This window comes from Micropterus dolomieu, linkage group LG22, assembly GCF_021292245.1.
Source record: "Micropterus dolomieu isolate WLL.071019.BEF.003 ecotype Adirondacks linkage group LG22, ASM2129224v1, whole genome shotgun sequence".
NCBI lineage: Eukaryota > Metazoa > Chordata > Actinopteri > Centrarchiformes > Centrarchidae > Micropterus > Micropterus dolomieu.
This window is the reverse complement of record NC_060171.1, coordinates 3,527,365-3,545,142: the sequence shown is the minus strand read 5'-3', so window position 1 is coordinate 3,545,142 and position 17,778 is coordinate 3,527,365. Positions and strand designations below refer to the sequence as shown.

The following is a 17,778-nucleotide window of genomic DNA, read 5'->3' as shown; positions in this document are numbered from 1 at the left end:
AATTCTAAAACATACTGGGAGCCAGTGTAATGAAGCTAAAATAGGAGTAATGTGGTCATATTTCTTTGTTCTGGTTAAAAGCCTGGCAGCTGAGTTCTGGACAGTCTGGAGTCGATCAGTAGATTTTTGGGTTAAACAGGTGAAAAGGCTGTTGCAATAATCCAGGCGTGATGAGATGAAGGCGTGTAAAATGGTCTCGGTGTCCTTAAAAGTTAACATAGATCGAATTTTTGCTATATTTCTAAGTTGATAAAAACATGATTGAACAAGCTTTGTGGTGTGCTGCTCGAAATTTAAATTACTATCAAACCAAACACCAAGGTTCTTCTCCCTTTTGGTTTTTAATCTTTACTCAAAGGAGAGAACACATGACATTTGATTTAAAGATTAAAAATGTTGCTGTAAAGTTGGACTTTTGCAAACAAACATCAGCGACTTCCAGAGACGAATCTTAAACTCACCCGGGTAGATTCTGAAGAAGCCGGTGGAGCTGCCGAAGTACTGCCAGGTGAGCGTCGGATCCTTCTGGAAGTTACTGATGAAGATGTCGTTTAACGCCTCGGAGTTGTAGATGGCGTTGATGATGTTGGGATCTGCACAGAGAGCCAAACCTTACAGGAACTATTGTGTCTTAAAGGAACCTGTTCACAGATGTGTGGAGGACGACCTCTGACCTTTGTTGTAAACGTTGGTGGGAACCTGGATGTTGCTCAGCAGCGTGTTCACCGGCAGTCTGTTGAAGTGTTCGTTCTCCTCCAGGGGAAACTCGCCGCCCAGCTCCACGCTGTTCCCGTCTTCGTCTACCGTGTTGATCAGCATTGAGTTGTAGTAATCAAACTGTTAAAACAGATGTTTTCCCTTTATGTTCTTTCTGTAAACTATAACTTGAATCCATTAGTCATCTCTTTTTCTTTCTTTATTTTTTTACTACTACTCTACTGTATTACTTGAATTCTGGATATAAATTGCTTTATTGATTTTTCAAAGGTTTAAACACTTACGCCCATCTTAGAAGACATGGTCTTGTTTCTAAATTGTAATATATTAAATAACAATATCTCTTTGACTCAGTCTCTAAATTATTGTCAAATCAAAAACGCTATTAAAACCTCTTTATTAATTCGATATTATTAAATATTACTTAGTAAGAATATATATGAATATGTAGGCTACATATTATTTTATACGTCACTTATACATTGTGTTTTCTGCCCTTTTTGTTTTATTGTTGTTTTTTTTATTCTTTGTTCCGGTCTAATTGGCCTTGTCTCTTATTGTATATAATTTTCTTGTGGCATTATTGTAAATGTACATTGTTTGTTCATCTGACTGTGTTCAATAAAGGCAAAAACAAAGTAATCAAACTGACAGGAAGAGGTTATGAAGAGGTTTTCCTTTCAGAATAAGATTCTAACTTTTAGAGAAAAGATTAATATCTGATGATACATCTGGATCTAGACAGAGGATATCCATCCTAAACCAACCAGTGTCCTAATAACCTTATAGGACCTGAAGACATTACAACAAGGTGCCTTTCCAAAATTAAATGTTCACAGTTTGAAATAAATGACATCCAACCACATTAAGCATTATTATTATATATAAACATTATTATTATTAATGTTAAAGCATAGTAAGGAACATAAATCAAGATAATTCTTGGATTTCCAGGATAAACAGCAGAATTTAGAAACTTATTTAATTAATGTTTAGATGATAGGTACCTTTCATATGAATACATTTACTTAATAATCAGCTGTTAAAAAAAATCTTTAATTTATATTTTGCTGAGCCTTAATTTTGTCCTGAAATTATTAAAACTGGTGGAGAAAATGGTATGAAAATGTTGAAGAGTTACTTGTTTGTAAATTTGAGGGTTGCCAAGTTTTTATTTTGACAAATGGACAATTGCTGTTATCAAGGAAATTGTAAAAATGCTGTTTAACACTTTATATGTATACATAGTAATACAGACAAACATTTCATCATATTATATTTTATTCTGGTGTATGCGGTCAAAGTAGATGGTATCATATTATTCATACATACACCACACTTTGCTGCTACCAATCACACTTTGTTTAAGCCAGTACTGCACATTAGTTTAAGTACAACACTGTGTCTGTGTGGGTTGCCTTGTAATTTTGAGTTTAATGCTCTTGTATAGTGTCTATTTTTATTTTCCTTGAGATATATAAATTTATTTCAATGTTTTATTTAAGGTATATACAACAAATATTTTTATGAAAATAAAAGATAGCAACTATATAAGAGCTACACAACTATTTTCTACTTTCTGTCCGTGCACTATTGTAGAAGCAGTTCAGTGAAACTGGGTTTGTGTCGCACTGTGTAGAAGAGCTGAGTGTTGACTTGCCAAATAAAGGATTTACAGCATCAGACTACAAAACCCACTGAATTGATAATATTATAAAGTTAGTAGCCTAACACTGCAATAAATAAATTAACAATTTTTTTTCCATATGCTAAATTATGCTATTATAAACAGAAGAGCAAGTATTCTTTCTTTTTTTTTTTTTAAATGTCAGATTAATAAAAGTACTGTTCAGCGAGAGATAGAACTGGTCTGTATACTTTATTGCTGATAAATCAAGTACTCTGCACTACACGTCACCTGACGTCCCCGTTTTTAACTGTCTGTTAATAATAGACTGTATAAGGTGTTAACAGACCTGAAATCAGATTTTACGATTTCCTGCATCAAACTGACAGAACATGCAAATAAACATCACTTTATGTCCGCGATAACCGCAAAGGTTTGTCTTTGTGAAACTTTACCGTTTCTTTTAAGGGAATAATCACTATTGTGGCCAAATTGGTGTTTGCAGTTTATAGCGTAATCAGGCCGGACATTACGTGATTATAGGCAATAATTAACATGACTTACTGCTGAGGTTATATATAAAATAAAGACATGATCTCTTTTGTAATTATCCTTATGACTCCTTATCACATTATTTAACTTGCTATACCAACCAATCCAGGCTTTTTACTTAAATGGCCAGTAGCCTACAACCAATGTGATGCAGTATTCCACTTGCCAGAGAAGTGATTGCAGCTTGTACTTTTGCCTCAAAATGACTTGATTTCATATAGAAGTTATACTTGACAGATTATAACCAAAATCATCCCCCTTTTTATGTCATGTATAAAAACATTCTATTTTTTAATGACATACTAACCACCAAACAAAAAATGTCCCCGGTTTTCATTTCAAAAATCTGGTCACCTTACTGTAGTGTCGACCTAGTTTCCTCACAGGATCACTGAAATCTGAGCTAATCTAAATTCAGGAGTCGGCTGAAGCTTTAAAAGGTTCAATCTGCTGCAGACTGGCCTGCAGTTAGCTCTGATCCACATGCAGTTAGCATGCTAATGTTAGCATTCAGCTTAAAGCCAAAGTACACCTGAGGCTGACGAATTACAGCTTAGACCAATTAAACTTGTGATGGATCATCTACCTGTTGCAGGTCTCATTTCTCTGCAGGTTTCAGTGAGGGGTACAAACAAAACAAAAACAATGAACTATAAAAGAAACACGAACAGCTGAACTGTTGTTAAAAAAATCAGCTGGTTAGTTATCAGGACAAAACAAGAGCACCAACCTCTAATGAAGCGTTGAAGTCATGGTACAGGTCAGCATCCTCTGCAGATTCAGCTAACCTCTGAGGCAAGATACAGAGTGAAATGGGGAATAAAAACAACGTGTACCATGTGAAAAATAATCTGCATGCGTGGACTGTTAACATCCTGTAAAACAGTGGTTCCCAACCTTTTTGGATTGTGACCCCGTGAAATGAAGTAATGTCTAACTCAAACAAAACACAGGCTTAGTAAGACCAAGAGCTGTGAGCAACCCCAAAGCAGTTAAACCCTTAAAACCTTCTCAGATTGTTTAATTTCAATATTTTTAGAGTCAGTATATCACAAGAAAAAGCAGAAATAAGAGAGAGAAACAATCACATAGTGGTAGAGTGAGTCCTAGTCTTTGGACCTTATTTACCCATTTTTTGTGTCTATGTAGCCAATTGGTCCAGTGTTGTGGGAGCACGCTGCAACCTTACATACCGTCTATGGCTGCAACCTAATCCTTGCAGGCAAATGCGCCCCGTCAAAGTTCTTAATCGCTCTCGTCAAAACCATCAGACTCCCTTGACAAAAAAATGTATTTTACCTCTCTGGTCTACATCTGCCTCAGTCGGTAGTTTGTTTGTGTAACTGTGTGACTTTAAAAACATCAAAGTTACACAATAATACAAACAAACAAAAGCACCAAAGTCACACAATAACACAAAAGTAAAATTACTGTTTTTGTCGAGTGGGTCTGGAGGCTTTGACGAGAGCGATATAGCGACTGTTTTTCTGGTTAAACAAAAAGGATTAAAAAAGGTTTGTCTCTATAGGGATCCTTTCCACAATGTTGTCAGACACTTGTAAAAGTGGACAGGGAGCAATTGCAGCACGCTCAATACCGGACCAATTTCAAAAAATGTTGTTCTATTTAGTCACATAGGCTACATTCAAACTGCAGGCCTTAAGGCTCAATTCTGATTTTTTCCCCAGATCCGATTTTTTTGTTCACACGCGCAGAAGAATAAGGAGATTTCTTCATCTAGAGTGACATCAAAGTCGCATCAACTCCGACCTGAGTGTCCAGACTCAGGTTGCATCTAAAAACAGATCTGCGCAAATCCGACCTCGAAAACATTCCATGTGACTTGTTCACACGGTCATAAAAAGACCAGATCTGAGTCACATATTAGGTTATATAAATTTGAGCTGCAGTCTGAAGGTAGTAACATAGACACAAAAACATTAGTTGTACTCGGTCTGTGAAACTGGCTGTGAAATGTCTCCTGTGTCTCTGTAGGAGAAAAAAACCCTGATGACGACACAGCGATGTCATCAGGTTTATCTCAGATTGATCTTGCAAGTCCGCCAACCTTCGCGGAAGAGAGGCACTTTATTTAATATTAGCAGCCGATATACTGCGGTGGTCTATGCAGCGACCTGTACACCTCCGGTAGACTGTAGAAGCATCTTGGTCCTCACCTTCACTGACTTCATCTTGCTTCCCAACATTCGTTCGATCTCATCAGAGTAACGCTTCACCAAATCGTTTCCATCCAGGTCCACGATCTTAACGATGGACTCGACATCTTTCAGTTTCTATATATGGAAACAAAAAAAAAAATAAAAAATAACAGATGTTGAAGGGCTAGCTTTCGTTAAAGACTGGCAACCAGCTTATGGAAGCTTTGGAGGATCCAAATAAAGAATAAAGATCTTTAATAAATACGGACAAATTCACCGTTTCGTTACTAAAATGAGTAATGGGTTTCAGAATAGGATTTGCCAACGAGTTCTCTCATTTTTATAGCATAAATGTTTTTGTTTTTTTAAATCTTCTTCTATCCAGACAGTAATCTTGATTGGATCTGCTTCATTTCAGGATGTTTCCACACAGTGAAACTGATCTAATGCTGTTTGGTTTGGCAGATTGGTTTGTTTTGAACAGATAGCTCAGAGAGACTCAGATTAAATCAGCTGCTGGGATGTTGTTGGGTTAGTTTTACAGCGAGGCTAGCTGGGCCGGGGGAGCGTTGCCGTTTACACTGCTAGCACGGGAGATGTGGCCCATCGGGAGGAGGAGCTTTAATAACGCTAATAAAGCTTCATTTAAGCTTTAAAGCTAACAGGACCGCTAGCAGGAGATCAGCGTGGTCACCAGAGACACGTGAACTGACATACTTGGATCTGTCCACCTGCGATCAGATGACCCAAGACGCACGTTAATGCTCGGTTCAAACGGGGCTTGAGGTAATCGGGTCACTTTCTCTGGATCAAGAAGCTCGAGGTGGATCAGCCAGCTGAGAGCGAGGAAGGACGGCCCAGGCAGGTTATTTACACTCTGAATCGCTCGATCAAGTCATTCACTAATTCCAATTAGTCAAAGCAACTGACTTACTGTGCTGAGCACATGAGCAGAGCCAAACATTGAGTGTCTGATCTGTAACATCCATTCATCATCATTATCATCACCCAGGACTTTAAGTTGGACTTTGACTCTTCCAGGCTGATAAATCAGTGTGTTTTTGAATTTAAGCTGCCGATGGCAGATTTTAAAAATATTTCTGTCCCCACGGGAGCACTGTTTCTCTGACATAAATATAGCCAAGCCCACATACAGCCGGTGTTAAAATAAATTCAGTTTAGATGGTGCAAAACAGGAAGTGCAGAGATGCCTTAAAAATCTATTTTCTTGATCAGCTGCTTACTGCGAGCAACAGGGTCCTACACATAAAGGTTGTCCGCCAAAGTTACAACAAGTTTAACTAAATGCTGATTAAATATCTCACACACTGAAACCACAGCAGCAGGTATAAAATCGGACACACCTTTTTTTTTTTTTTCATGAGCAACTCAATCCAAAAACTGATGCTCCTGGTTCAAAAACATTAGGATCCGGTGGAGAGAAGGTGCATCAGTCTTTTGGAGATGTTGGAAGTACAAAAACACTCCACCTGTGTTGTTACAGGGTGATGCTTCTTCTGTTACAAAAGAGCTTTGGCTGAGTACAGACACCGGCTTTAGAGAGCATGTAAACCAGACAACAGCCAAGTTTTATTCTGGCCTGCCTGCAAGTTACAGAAGGATTAACATTAATTAGTGACAGCTGATATAACCTGCTGAAAAAACAAGAGTTAAGAGTTTTGTAAATCTGTCTTGCGTTATTTTGTGCCAGTGCCAGAGTCAATCACCGTGTGAACGCAAATCATTTTTTATGTTTCTCTCTCGTTTTCACCGGCTTGCGAGTGAAACGCTGCACTGTTGAGCGCCCTGTTCTCACAAACCCTCTCATCCACAGTAAGAGAAAACATACATGAAAACAACAACATGGAACCTGAGAGTCCCCAAAAACAACTTAATCTTTACAGTATATTTCATTCGATCCAGTTATTATGTGGATTTACCGGCTTTTCAGACGTGTTTCTGGGTTGGTTGTTCTAACTACAGGAGGTGGTTGTGTGTGCTTGGAAGCAGACAAAATGCAGACCGGCTCTGATAAATCTAAATCTGAGAGATAAATGGATGAATGTCTAAAATCAGAACAGGCCACAAATCCTGACGCCGGTAAAGAGGGCTCGGTCCTCAATCTGGGCATTACCATGATCCCTGTGTGTGTGCGCGCGAGCTCCCTGCTAAACACACAGAAACACAGCGACACAGCCAGACGCTATCAGACACACTCACAAAAGACAAACACTTAACCTGTCTGAGGTTCAGCTGCATTTCATTAGTTTCTTTTCATATCATAGTGCCTCTAATCCAAAACAAACTCTCATCCCGCTTTCATATTTCAAGAAAACGTCCCCCCCATTAATTAGTTTAATTGTGTGTTGGAGCAAAATCAATGAAGTAGTATAAAAGTCAAAGTAAACGTCATATTTGGCTTCTTTCCAGAGCTTATTTTCAGCAAAAATGTTCAACAACACAGGAAGCAACCCATCGAAAAAGAAACCAAAAGACCAACAGGAAGAGGAACTAGACCAAGCTGATGTGACGCTTCAGAGTTAGTTTCTTCTTTTTCTAGAAGATGAAGAAATCCGCCGCTCTCTGGCTCGGTGAAACCTGTTCACATGTCGCACTTTGACAACTTTTCGGGATTTCAGAAACACACCAGTCTCCCGGATAATGTGACAGCCCTATAGGTTTATGTTATGACCACTTTGTCTTTATTATTTCATTTCTGATAAATCATTATTCATCATAGTCAGTTTGAGAAGAACGGTGGCTCTAATTACTTCAATACCCATGAGCCTACGCTGCGGATGCTAAGTACAAGAAACCAGTCAGAGGCGTGATTCAGAGCAGTAATGATTTCAGGATCGTTGTTAATGAAATGCACCTTGGGAGTTGAAATATTTATTTTAACTTTTATGTTTTATGACTTTTTACCAAGACCAGGTTATCAGACTCTCCTTTCAACTCACTTTTATCTCATCGCTTTTCTGAATTGATTAGTCTGGTGTTATTGTTTAAATAGTTTGATCTGTTTTATTTTTTATCTTTTATTTATTTTTATTTATGTTTAACTGTAACTTACTTTGTATTTTGCTATATAAATAAAGTTATTATTATGATTGTTATTATTGTTGTTATCTTTGGTTCTGAGGATTGATGAAGTTTCATGCCCATCAAAGCCTCGAGCTCCATCTTCCATCGTCTATCCCAAAGATTATTACGATTTTTCACTTCAGGAACCAGGAGCAGCCAAACAACGCATTCTCACTTCCAGATTGTCACATATGGACTCTCGATCAAGATCCCTTGGCGTCGCTTTTTAACGCCCTGCGTACCCCTTCAGCTTTGTTTTTCAGCGTTTAGGGTTGTGCGGTCGAGTTAGCAACAATACATATGCAACGTCCGGTAAGATATTCAAAATAAATGTACCTGTTAATGTTGGGAAACGTTGCAATTTGGTTAGGATAAGATCATGATTTGGCTCAAAATAACTACCTTACATATGTCAGTTAACTAACATAAGTTTAGTGACTGTTATGGCAGAAAATTGTGTCCTCTTACATTATAATCTTTTATGTACGATCTTTTAATATTATTATTATTACTACTGTTCTCGTTATTGCTTATAGATATATATTGTGTTTTTATCCTTTTATTGGGTTTCCTCTGTGGTGTCCGAGGGTTTTGGGGGTTTCCAGCTGATAAGTTGGGTTTGCATCGCGTAGTCTCAGACTTAACCGAACTCAGTGGACCCAAATATTGCTGTGGACAGTACAGAAGTACTTCTCTGTTTATTCTCTTTTTTTAAGACAACGGTTGGTTGTAGCTCAATTCTTTGCTCAACCCCTCACCAGGAATATAATTTCCATAACAGTGACGTTACTAGCATAGCGTACAAAACCTACGTACACCTATCTTTAGCGTTAATAAATAAAAGACGCTACAGGGCTTCACCCAGTGTACTGACCTATGACGCTAAGAGGTTCCACAGTGAGTTAAAAACAGACGTTAATGGGTCTTGACCATGCGTCCATATAACCATCACAGTAACTGCACGTGTGAACACGTCTGCCAAACCTAGACACTAATAAAGCATCAACAGGACCAGTTTCAGAAGATATCAAGTCCTGAAGGCTGGACAGGAGGACTCATGCACGTGGAGATTCATTCCTTGACATGGGTTTTCCTTTAAAACCTCCAGAAATGTGATTCACTGACTTTGACTTGATTTACCTTCTGCAGCAGCAGCGAGCCGGAGTATTTAGTGGTGGACTCTCGAAGCTGAACAGAGAACACAGTCGCCCACTGCTGCACCCTGAAACACAGACAGCAGGACTATTGGTTACAAGAATACAGTATCATTATTATCTGTGGTGGTGGTCAACATGTAAACACAACAGTGGACAACTACAAAAAGAAGAATAAATAATCAAACGCCTCTCCAAACTGTAAATAATTCATATAGTGGTATGTAAACATTTGGCCTGTCCCACATGTAGCAGCAGAATACCGTGGTATGAAAACTAACGGTTATCGTACAACGCATCTTTGCTTGCTACAGCAGTGAATTGTACTATATCAGTTTTATTAAAAAATACAAATTTCAATACATTTTTCTGTATTTTTTTGGGACAGGACAGCGGATAGTGTGGTAGGAAACAAGAGAGAGAGACAGAGAGAGACAGAGAGGGGTGACACGCAGCAAAGGACCACAGGTCGGATTCAAACCAGCTGCAGTAAGGATTCAGCCTTGTTCATGGGGTGCGCGCTCAACCAGGCGAGATAAACCGCGCCCCGGATCAGTTAATGTACGGTATGCATGTACTGAATGTTGAGTTTGGCTGTCTGTTGCCGTGGCGACGCTTTGCAGCAGCGGCGAGTTACAGCTGAAAAGAGCCGTTAAATATGACAGTGATGCAAGAGATTTAGATAATCTGTTCTTCATCTGGGTCACAGCAGAGAGCTGCAGGTGTCTGCTCAGCGCAAACTCACAGCACCGCAAAAAACACAGCACGCAGTATCTGAACGTCAGAGGTTGACAAAAGTTAAAGACTAATAATCCATTATATAATAGCATTTCTGACCCCAATGTCTCTGCACTGCTGCATGTGTCACAGGTCCGTCAGTCCGTCACAAAGCTCTCATCAGGCTCAGGTGTTTTCTGTGTCTACACAGCTCTCATTCCAGGAAACCAGTTTCCCCTGCACCAATTTCTCAACATCTCTGATCCACACGCCGTCAGCCAAGCACACCTGAATATGTGACCCGCCGCACGACGTGCACTGTAACCATTTGGCTAACAAGACGCTCCAGTTTAGTAGTTTTAAATGTACCTGAAATGTGTGCGGCGCTCTGTGCAGGATCTGTGTTGCTTTCATATTGTAGTGTGCCTCTGAGTAGCTACAGTTTGTGGACAATGGCCGGTGTCTGTACTCGGGGACAATGTCATTCATGAACGTCCAAAAAAAATAAAAACACTTTAACATTGTCGTCTTTAAAGAAACAAAATCACTCACAGGAGACATGTCCTTAAAATGCATAGCTTCATTTTTGTCATTTGTGTTTTGTGCATGTGAGGGTGTTTCAAAATGAATGCAGAATGACTTTTAAAGCTGGTGCAGATTTTAATAAAGTCAATGCAATGAGACAAATGTGTGAGTTTGATCTGCAAGCCACAACTTTAGTCTGAATAATGCCTTATACGGAATGAACAAACATTCAAACCAATATTAAATTGTACTGCATGCACCACAACAGGGCTATAATATCACATATATTAGATTTATTCGGATAATAATTGTCATATTTGAGTTTTCAGTGTTTCCGCTGGTCGCTGCTGAGAGGTAGTTAACGTAAGTGTGTAGATAAGTTCACGTTGCAGTGTAAGAGTTATATAACAAAGCAGTGTGTTGTGTTTGCTGCCACAGAAAGTAAATAAAAAGTCCCTGTTTATGCAACGTTACCGAGGCGTCTTCTGGTCTTCACACCAGAGTTGGTCCAGATGGTGAAAAGCTAACAGTTAGCAGAAATATTCTAAACCTTCTTAAGGTACAAGTATCCAAGTATTATAACAAAGTTTACTTATTGTGCAGTAAAATGTTCCCTGTCGGAGTTTTATTATTTTATTAATTTAAAATATTAATATTCCTGCTGCATTCATGTGGATGTTGCGTTTTACTGCTGTAGATGTTTAAGGTTGAGCTCATTTTAACTCCTTTGTTTACTGTTTGGTATTATATATCATTAGCAACACATCATGGTCTATAAGATCATCATGTTTGCACTATGAGAAGGTACACTGTTATTTTAGACATAATGTGTGTATCAAGGATCATGGATATCCTTTATTGCGGCATAGCCTAACTCTATCAAGATATTATTTATGAGCCATATCACCATAATGTGACAGCAAATTATTAATATATTAGTATATTTACACTAACAAACACAGACCGGTATGGAGCGTTCAGATCTCTGATTGGATGTTGGGTCAGAAATAAAAGGAGCACCTCCTCACCTGCAGGCTCAGAGTTCAGGTTTGAGACTTCAGAGGGACATCTGAGCTGAGGTGTCTGAGGTGAGCGCGCGAACAAAGCATGGATGTGTCGGCATCAGGACGCATTCATGTAGCATTTTAAATCACGTTGTTCTTATTGGTCAGGTGGTCAGCACGCAGGTGGTGAATAATTACACATACAGGATGAAGACAGTGCGAAGTCAGCAGAGAGGTCTTTCACACACACAGCCAATTTACAGCACTGAAGCAGCGCTGTGTGTGTGTGTGTGTGTGTGTGTTGGGGTGTGTGTGTGTGTGTGTGTGTGTGTGTGTGCGCTTACTCAGCATGCGTTGAACAACGGAGGAGTTTATTGATCCATCTGTTCTGCACATTAATCCTCTCAGTGCAGGAACACTCGCACAGGCTGTGTGCATGTATAAAAATACATTGTGGGTTTGTTTCCAGGTTTCAGTACAATGACAGAATAAACTGCGCTCCCAGTTTGGTCTCATTGTCACTGTGGCAGTAAATATCAGTAAATGTCGGCTCTCAGTCAAAAGAAGAAGAATTTAAATTACAGAGACGACAAAATAATTTTATGTTGCACAAACCCAATTGTAATTTGGTTCTCCACGTCTAACAACTATTATTTATACCAGCTATTATATATATATATATATTGTGTATTATTCTTTTATATTTTTAAATATATTTTCACATCTTATTGTTAACTTTATATTTATTCTGCACCTGCATTACTTGCTTAAGCTTTTCTTACATTTTCTACCCACTATGTTTATTGCTATGCACCAAAATACCAAAGCAAATTCCTTGTATGTGTAAACCTACTGCTGATTCTGAGCCGCCTCCTCCCCTTAAAGTTCCCCAAATATAAGCTGTGTGAACTGAGACTCAGAGCTGCTGTTATCTAGCTGCTGTACAGCCCACTTATAACGGGATTTACAACATTTAACAAGCAATAACTTCTTCTTCGACTGCAACAGAAGGGTTACTATTTTTGTTTTATTTGAATACAGCTGGAGGGTTTTTAAAACAATCACACATTGGCTACGTTGGTGTTTGACAAAGAACGACTCAAATGTGGAGAGAGTGAAGTCTGGATTCTTGTGTAGTTTACACTTACAGCTTTTGCCCGTTTACCAGCTCTACATATTCAGTCCAAGGACACGAAGCTAAATAAGGAAACTCGACCCCGTTGTCTTTTCAGTTTGAAGACGACCTCCCCAACTGCTGGTCACCCTCAAGCAACAATCCTTCATAAATCCCTATGTGTGGCCCTCAGCTATCTGAGGTATTACTTTTTAGTCTTTGATCCCAAGCCTTTAACAAAAGAGCACAACAGCAGACAGAGCTTCAAACATGACAGCCCACACAAAAATACACTAGTGCTCTTAGTGTGGGATGTGACGTGGCACTGAACCCCTCTCTCACTTCCACAGAGATATCTTTATAGATTGTGAGTTCTGGACATAAATCAGCTTGTATCAAGCTAATAATGTGATGAGTTAATAAAATGAAGGGTCCCTTTGGACTCAAAAGGTGCAGCTTATGTGCAGTAAGTACCTGCAATGTCTTTCCATTTTGTCTCCAATTTCAACTAAACACGGCCAAAAAAATAAATCCTCCATCAAGATCACCTTCAAAATCTAATCAGCCGATCCTGACCCCGCTGAGGCTGATCTGTCCAACAGATTGAAGCCAATCGGACTGCAATGTTTTTCACATTACAGCCAGCAAAAAGAAAGTCAAACAAGTCGGGAGTCGAGACAGAGAGCTGCGGTGACGAAATGAAAAGAGAAACAAGTTAAAGTCATATTATCTTCTTTTAGGATGATTAAGGCTGATTTTGAAAACTTGTTACAAGCAGTGGTGGGTTGAGTACTGAAAATATTTCCTCAATCCAAGTAAAATTTACCATTTGATAAACATACTCAAGTAAAAGTATAAAAGTACTTGGTCAATAAACTACTCAGAATACAAGTAACGTTGTAAAATCAAAAACAAGCTTCGCCCATTGCTTCTTCAGGCTCACAGGGACACACACAAAACACACCTCAGAGAAAGATATCTAATTATAATCACAGCAAGAAAGATGATTATGACAGGATATCTTTCTCTGAGGTGTGTTTTACCTGTCCTTCCCTTTTAGGTGTAGATGACGGAGGTAGGACCCACAGGCTATTTGCCTTAAGGTATTTAACAGTTCCTGAAATGATGTAACTCGTGTGACTCATGCATGTTTAATATATATTTTTGATCTGTTTGGATACTAATCACATTTTTGCTGTTTGTATTATAATATTTTGTGTAAATGTTGATTTTCTATATAATCTATATAATTTCATCTCGTGTCGGGCACAGACCTGACACGTCGCACATATTTGTTGTTGTATATTTTTATGTTATCAGTTTATGTACACAATATTCTCTGCCGTTGCGTTACTTCTGCACGGCACAGACCCAGAATAATGCACTTTTTTTTTTTATAAATCTACATGAATGTATCGATGAGATCACTTTGAGATATCACACTTGCAAGCAGCCTAGCCTGTTATTGATGCCTGTATCTGTCGATGTCTTGAGAAGGCGAGTAGTCAACCAAACCACCTGCTTTCATATGAAGGTGCTGCATATGATTTGCCTTCTCTGATAGCACAGGCACCCAATTCAATATGATTATTCCTAAAGCATCTATGAACTTAATCTTTAGAATTACTGTGACAGCAATACATGAGCAGCAGTGCGGTGAATGAACTAGGGTAAGCCTATAGAGGGAGATCTGTGCGTCACTCGTAAAGCCCAACAGGACTCTTTTACCCACCCATACTTAGTCTCTCCCTTCTTCTCATGTGTGTATCCTATTTGTTCTGCAGAGACCAAATACACTTTTAACACGCCGTTAATGGAAAGTGAAAGTATTTCTGCTGGCTTGTGAAAGGGCGATGCAGGCTGCTTTCCAACACGGCCACCGGTGGCACAGTGTGCACTCACTGGATTTGAGTTCCATTAGTAGAACAACCAAACCTGAAGTAGAAAAAGTATTTGCCTGATTTCAACTAAATGTTTGTATCTGCCCAGCTCAATAATATCGGACACAAGCGTAACACAGCGTAACACAGCTTGGATGGCAGCTCAGCAGAAAACTGACTAGCTGTAATGAATGTTTTACTGGAAAATGTAGTGACATTAAAAGTAGATAACTGACCCAAAGAACACTCAACAGTTTTACAAGGTTTTAAAATGTACTTTTTAACTCATTTATAACAAGTTACAAGGTCATTGTCTTTCTGTTTCAGCTCCAACTGACAAGAAACAAGTCTGAAATACAAATTCATGATCGTCTCATATCCAAACATCTATCAGGAGAAAGATAAACAGGATCAGTCTAGATGATGAACCAACATCAGTGCTCTGTGGCCATACTAAGAAAAAGCCCAATTTGCCTTTACAGCCTGCTTTACAATCTGTCCCTCAGTTCAGAGAAGGAAAAAAATCCTCTCCAAAAAACTTAAACTTTAACGGGGAAAAGAAATGGAAGAAACCTCATGGAGGAGCAACAGAGAAGAGATCTCTCTTCATAAAACAGATGGATTAGACAGAAAACCATAACTTTAAAAGTACAACTTCTTCAGCAACACATCTTTATCTAGCAAAACACCGCATTGGCCAATTAAATACAAGCAAGCACACATTCCTGGTAGATCATTCTGTGAGACAAATGTCTTATTGTTTATGTTCACCTCGGGACAGAGACAGAATAAAATAATTGCAGCCGTGACAATTTCAGAGTCTTGTAAAATCCTATCTCATAGTATTATAAACTGCTGTGTAGCGTTTTGGTGTCCGACAAACCTTCCTACTCAAAAGGCCTGTAATTCAAACTGGACTTCCTCGATGGTATTTCATCATCTCATTGGTGCGTGATGGCCCCAACAACTCCGTGCTGTTTTTGGTCTGAACACAGCAAAAATAAATATCAGAAGTCCTCCGAACTCCTGTTTAAAAGTCACAAGCTTTATTCACCCAATCATCCAGCCGACCTCCATAAAGCTACTTCCTCCTTTGCTCCTGACAACCAACCGTTATATCAACAAAACCGCAGGAGGTCCTTAAATCAGGTGAATGTAAACATATTTATGAGCATATATCTGTCTTTGTAGGCCAGATTTGCAGACCAGGGTTTGAATTCCACATCAGATCTAAAACCAGTAAATTCCTAATTACAATTCCCGGAACAAGACCAGTTGTGTCTCTGTCCAGGCCTGCAGTGGTCAGTCGGGGGGGTGAATGTGGGTCAGGGAAGAAGGTGACCGGGCTGGTGGAGGAGGGAGGGGGAGCCATGTTGGCACACAGATGGTGATGGAGGAGGGAAGCTGCAGGGCTGAACGTCCTGTTGCAGGGAGCCATTGCTGACAGGTTCATGCTAATGAGGCTGTTGGTATGAGCAGCTACAACAGGAGGAAAGACACCACCCACCACCACCCGGACTGTCTGACAGGTGAATTTTGGGAAGTGCAGTTTAAAATGTGGATAAAGGAACTGAGATTACACTACGTTATATTTACTCATAGGCCGGGAACTTTTATCCAGAGCGACTTACATTTGAGGAATGTTGATGATGAAAATGATATTTCCCCCGCAAAGTTGCTTCAATTAGTCAGCCACGATTCAGTATATTGATTAACTCTAACATCTATTTCTGACTAAAGTGTGTTTCTTTGTTGGGAATTTCATGATTTAAGTCTATTTTGCAGTTTTAAACATTGTGTTGTTTCAACCCGTTCTCACTCCCTGACTCGTCACATTTGGACGCATGGTTAAGACTGATCTGCATCAGTTTGTAACGCACTAGGGATCCTTATAGCGTCATAGTTCAGCGCGCGGAGAGCGGTTAAGTAAATTGGGTAAGTCACGCAAATGACGTTAGTTAACGTCCGTGTTAAATGACGGACGTAATTTTAAGCCAAACCCTGATCTTTTCCTAACCCTAACCAAACTAAACAAAATTGCAACGTTTCACGACTTTAAAAACGTGCCATTTTAAAATGGCGAGGTTTTGAAACACTAGCGTTTTATTTTGAAAGTCTAACCTGACGTTGCATATTTGTTGTTGGTAAGCGTTGCTAACTTGACCGCAGAGCCCTAAATGTCTAAAAATGACGCAAAAGGGCTACCCGGGGTGTTAGAAAGCGTCGCCAAAGGGCCTTGACCAAGCGTCAATATGTGACGTGTCGGGAGTGAGAATGTGTTGGTTGTTTTGTTATTATGTTGTTAAAAGTTCAGTTCTTCTGGTCAATTGCGTTTTTGTTTTTTAATGGTGTCAAGTGTGACATAGCTGTCGTCCTTTCCTTCTGAATAAAGTGTATTTGTGTGTGTTTTCTTTCATGTCGCTTTGTGAGAGCTCAGGATGTCAAAAGTAAAGACATTTTCTTCCTCAAAGGCCTGTTTGTAGATTTAGACTTGGTGTTAGAGGTTGGAATAAGCTTCAGGTTGAGTTTGGGGTTAGACGCGTAGTTGTGCTGGTTAGTGTTGAATTAGCTGATAGGAGATCATTTAAAGCAGTCGTAACACGAGCGCTGGAGATGATCTCTCTGCTCTGGGTTGTGGACAGAAACAGAGGAGAGCAGATTTCAGTGAGTCCAGAGGGAAAACTGCAATCAGCTGACACAAACTTATTCCCTCAGGAATCTTCTTGTAAACACAGTGCACTCTGGGAGGTTGTTATATGAAGCTTAATTTATCTGGAACAAGTCCAGTCAGGACTGTTTTCTAGAAGCGTCACTTCCACACAGCTCAACACGTTCACACTGGGAGTTGCCCGTTGCCCTCCGCTCTACCCGACAACCATTTTTTTATTTGTATTTTGCTTTCGCAGATACAAGCGTCATGATGCTGAAGCTGATATGAAGCTGATTCATGTATGTTTGAAGTCATGAGGTTTAGGATCGCAGTCTCTTGCTGAGGACGTGTTTATTCAGTCTCTCGTTGAAGGCATGAACACCGCTTGATGTGTTGTCTCAGACGACTGCAGGGGGAAGGCTGTTCCATGTTGTTACACGGAGGTAACCTTCGGGGTGTTCGACCTGGGGTATGAGCTGAAGGTAGCAGCTCTTTCAGGTCTGCTGGACAGTATATGCATCCCTTTATTGGGACTGTTAACAGACCAGACCGCAAACAAGCAAATTATTGAAGCCACCATAGGTTTTTCAACACT

The 17,778-nt window shown here is 39.5% G+C and overlaps 1 protein-coding gene across 6 annotated transcripts in view; it reads right to left on the bottom strand.

The window, feature by feature from the left end:
* The window catches only part of LOC123961804 (voltage-dependent calcium channel subunit alpha-2/delta-4-like), a 160,933-nt gene that overhangs the window by 68,244 nt on the left and 74,911 nt on the right, over nt 1-17,778 (bottom strand). For all 6 annotated transcript variants that reach the window (XM_046037511.1, XM_046037513.1, XM_046037517.1 and 3 more), the window contains 5 exons: nt 9,280-9,361; nt 5,074-5,190; nt 3,627-3,686; nt 675-837; nt 462-593 (listed from right to left, as the gene is read on the bottom strand). In XM_046037511.1, coding sequence (XP_045893467.1) covers nt 462-593; nt 675-837; nt 3,627-3,686; nt 5,074-5,190; nt 9,280-9,361 — 554 coding nt within the window. The remainder of the gene's footprint in view (nt 1-461; nt 594-674; nt 838-3,626; nt 3,687-5,073; nt 5,191-9,279; nt 9,362-17,778) is intronic.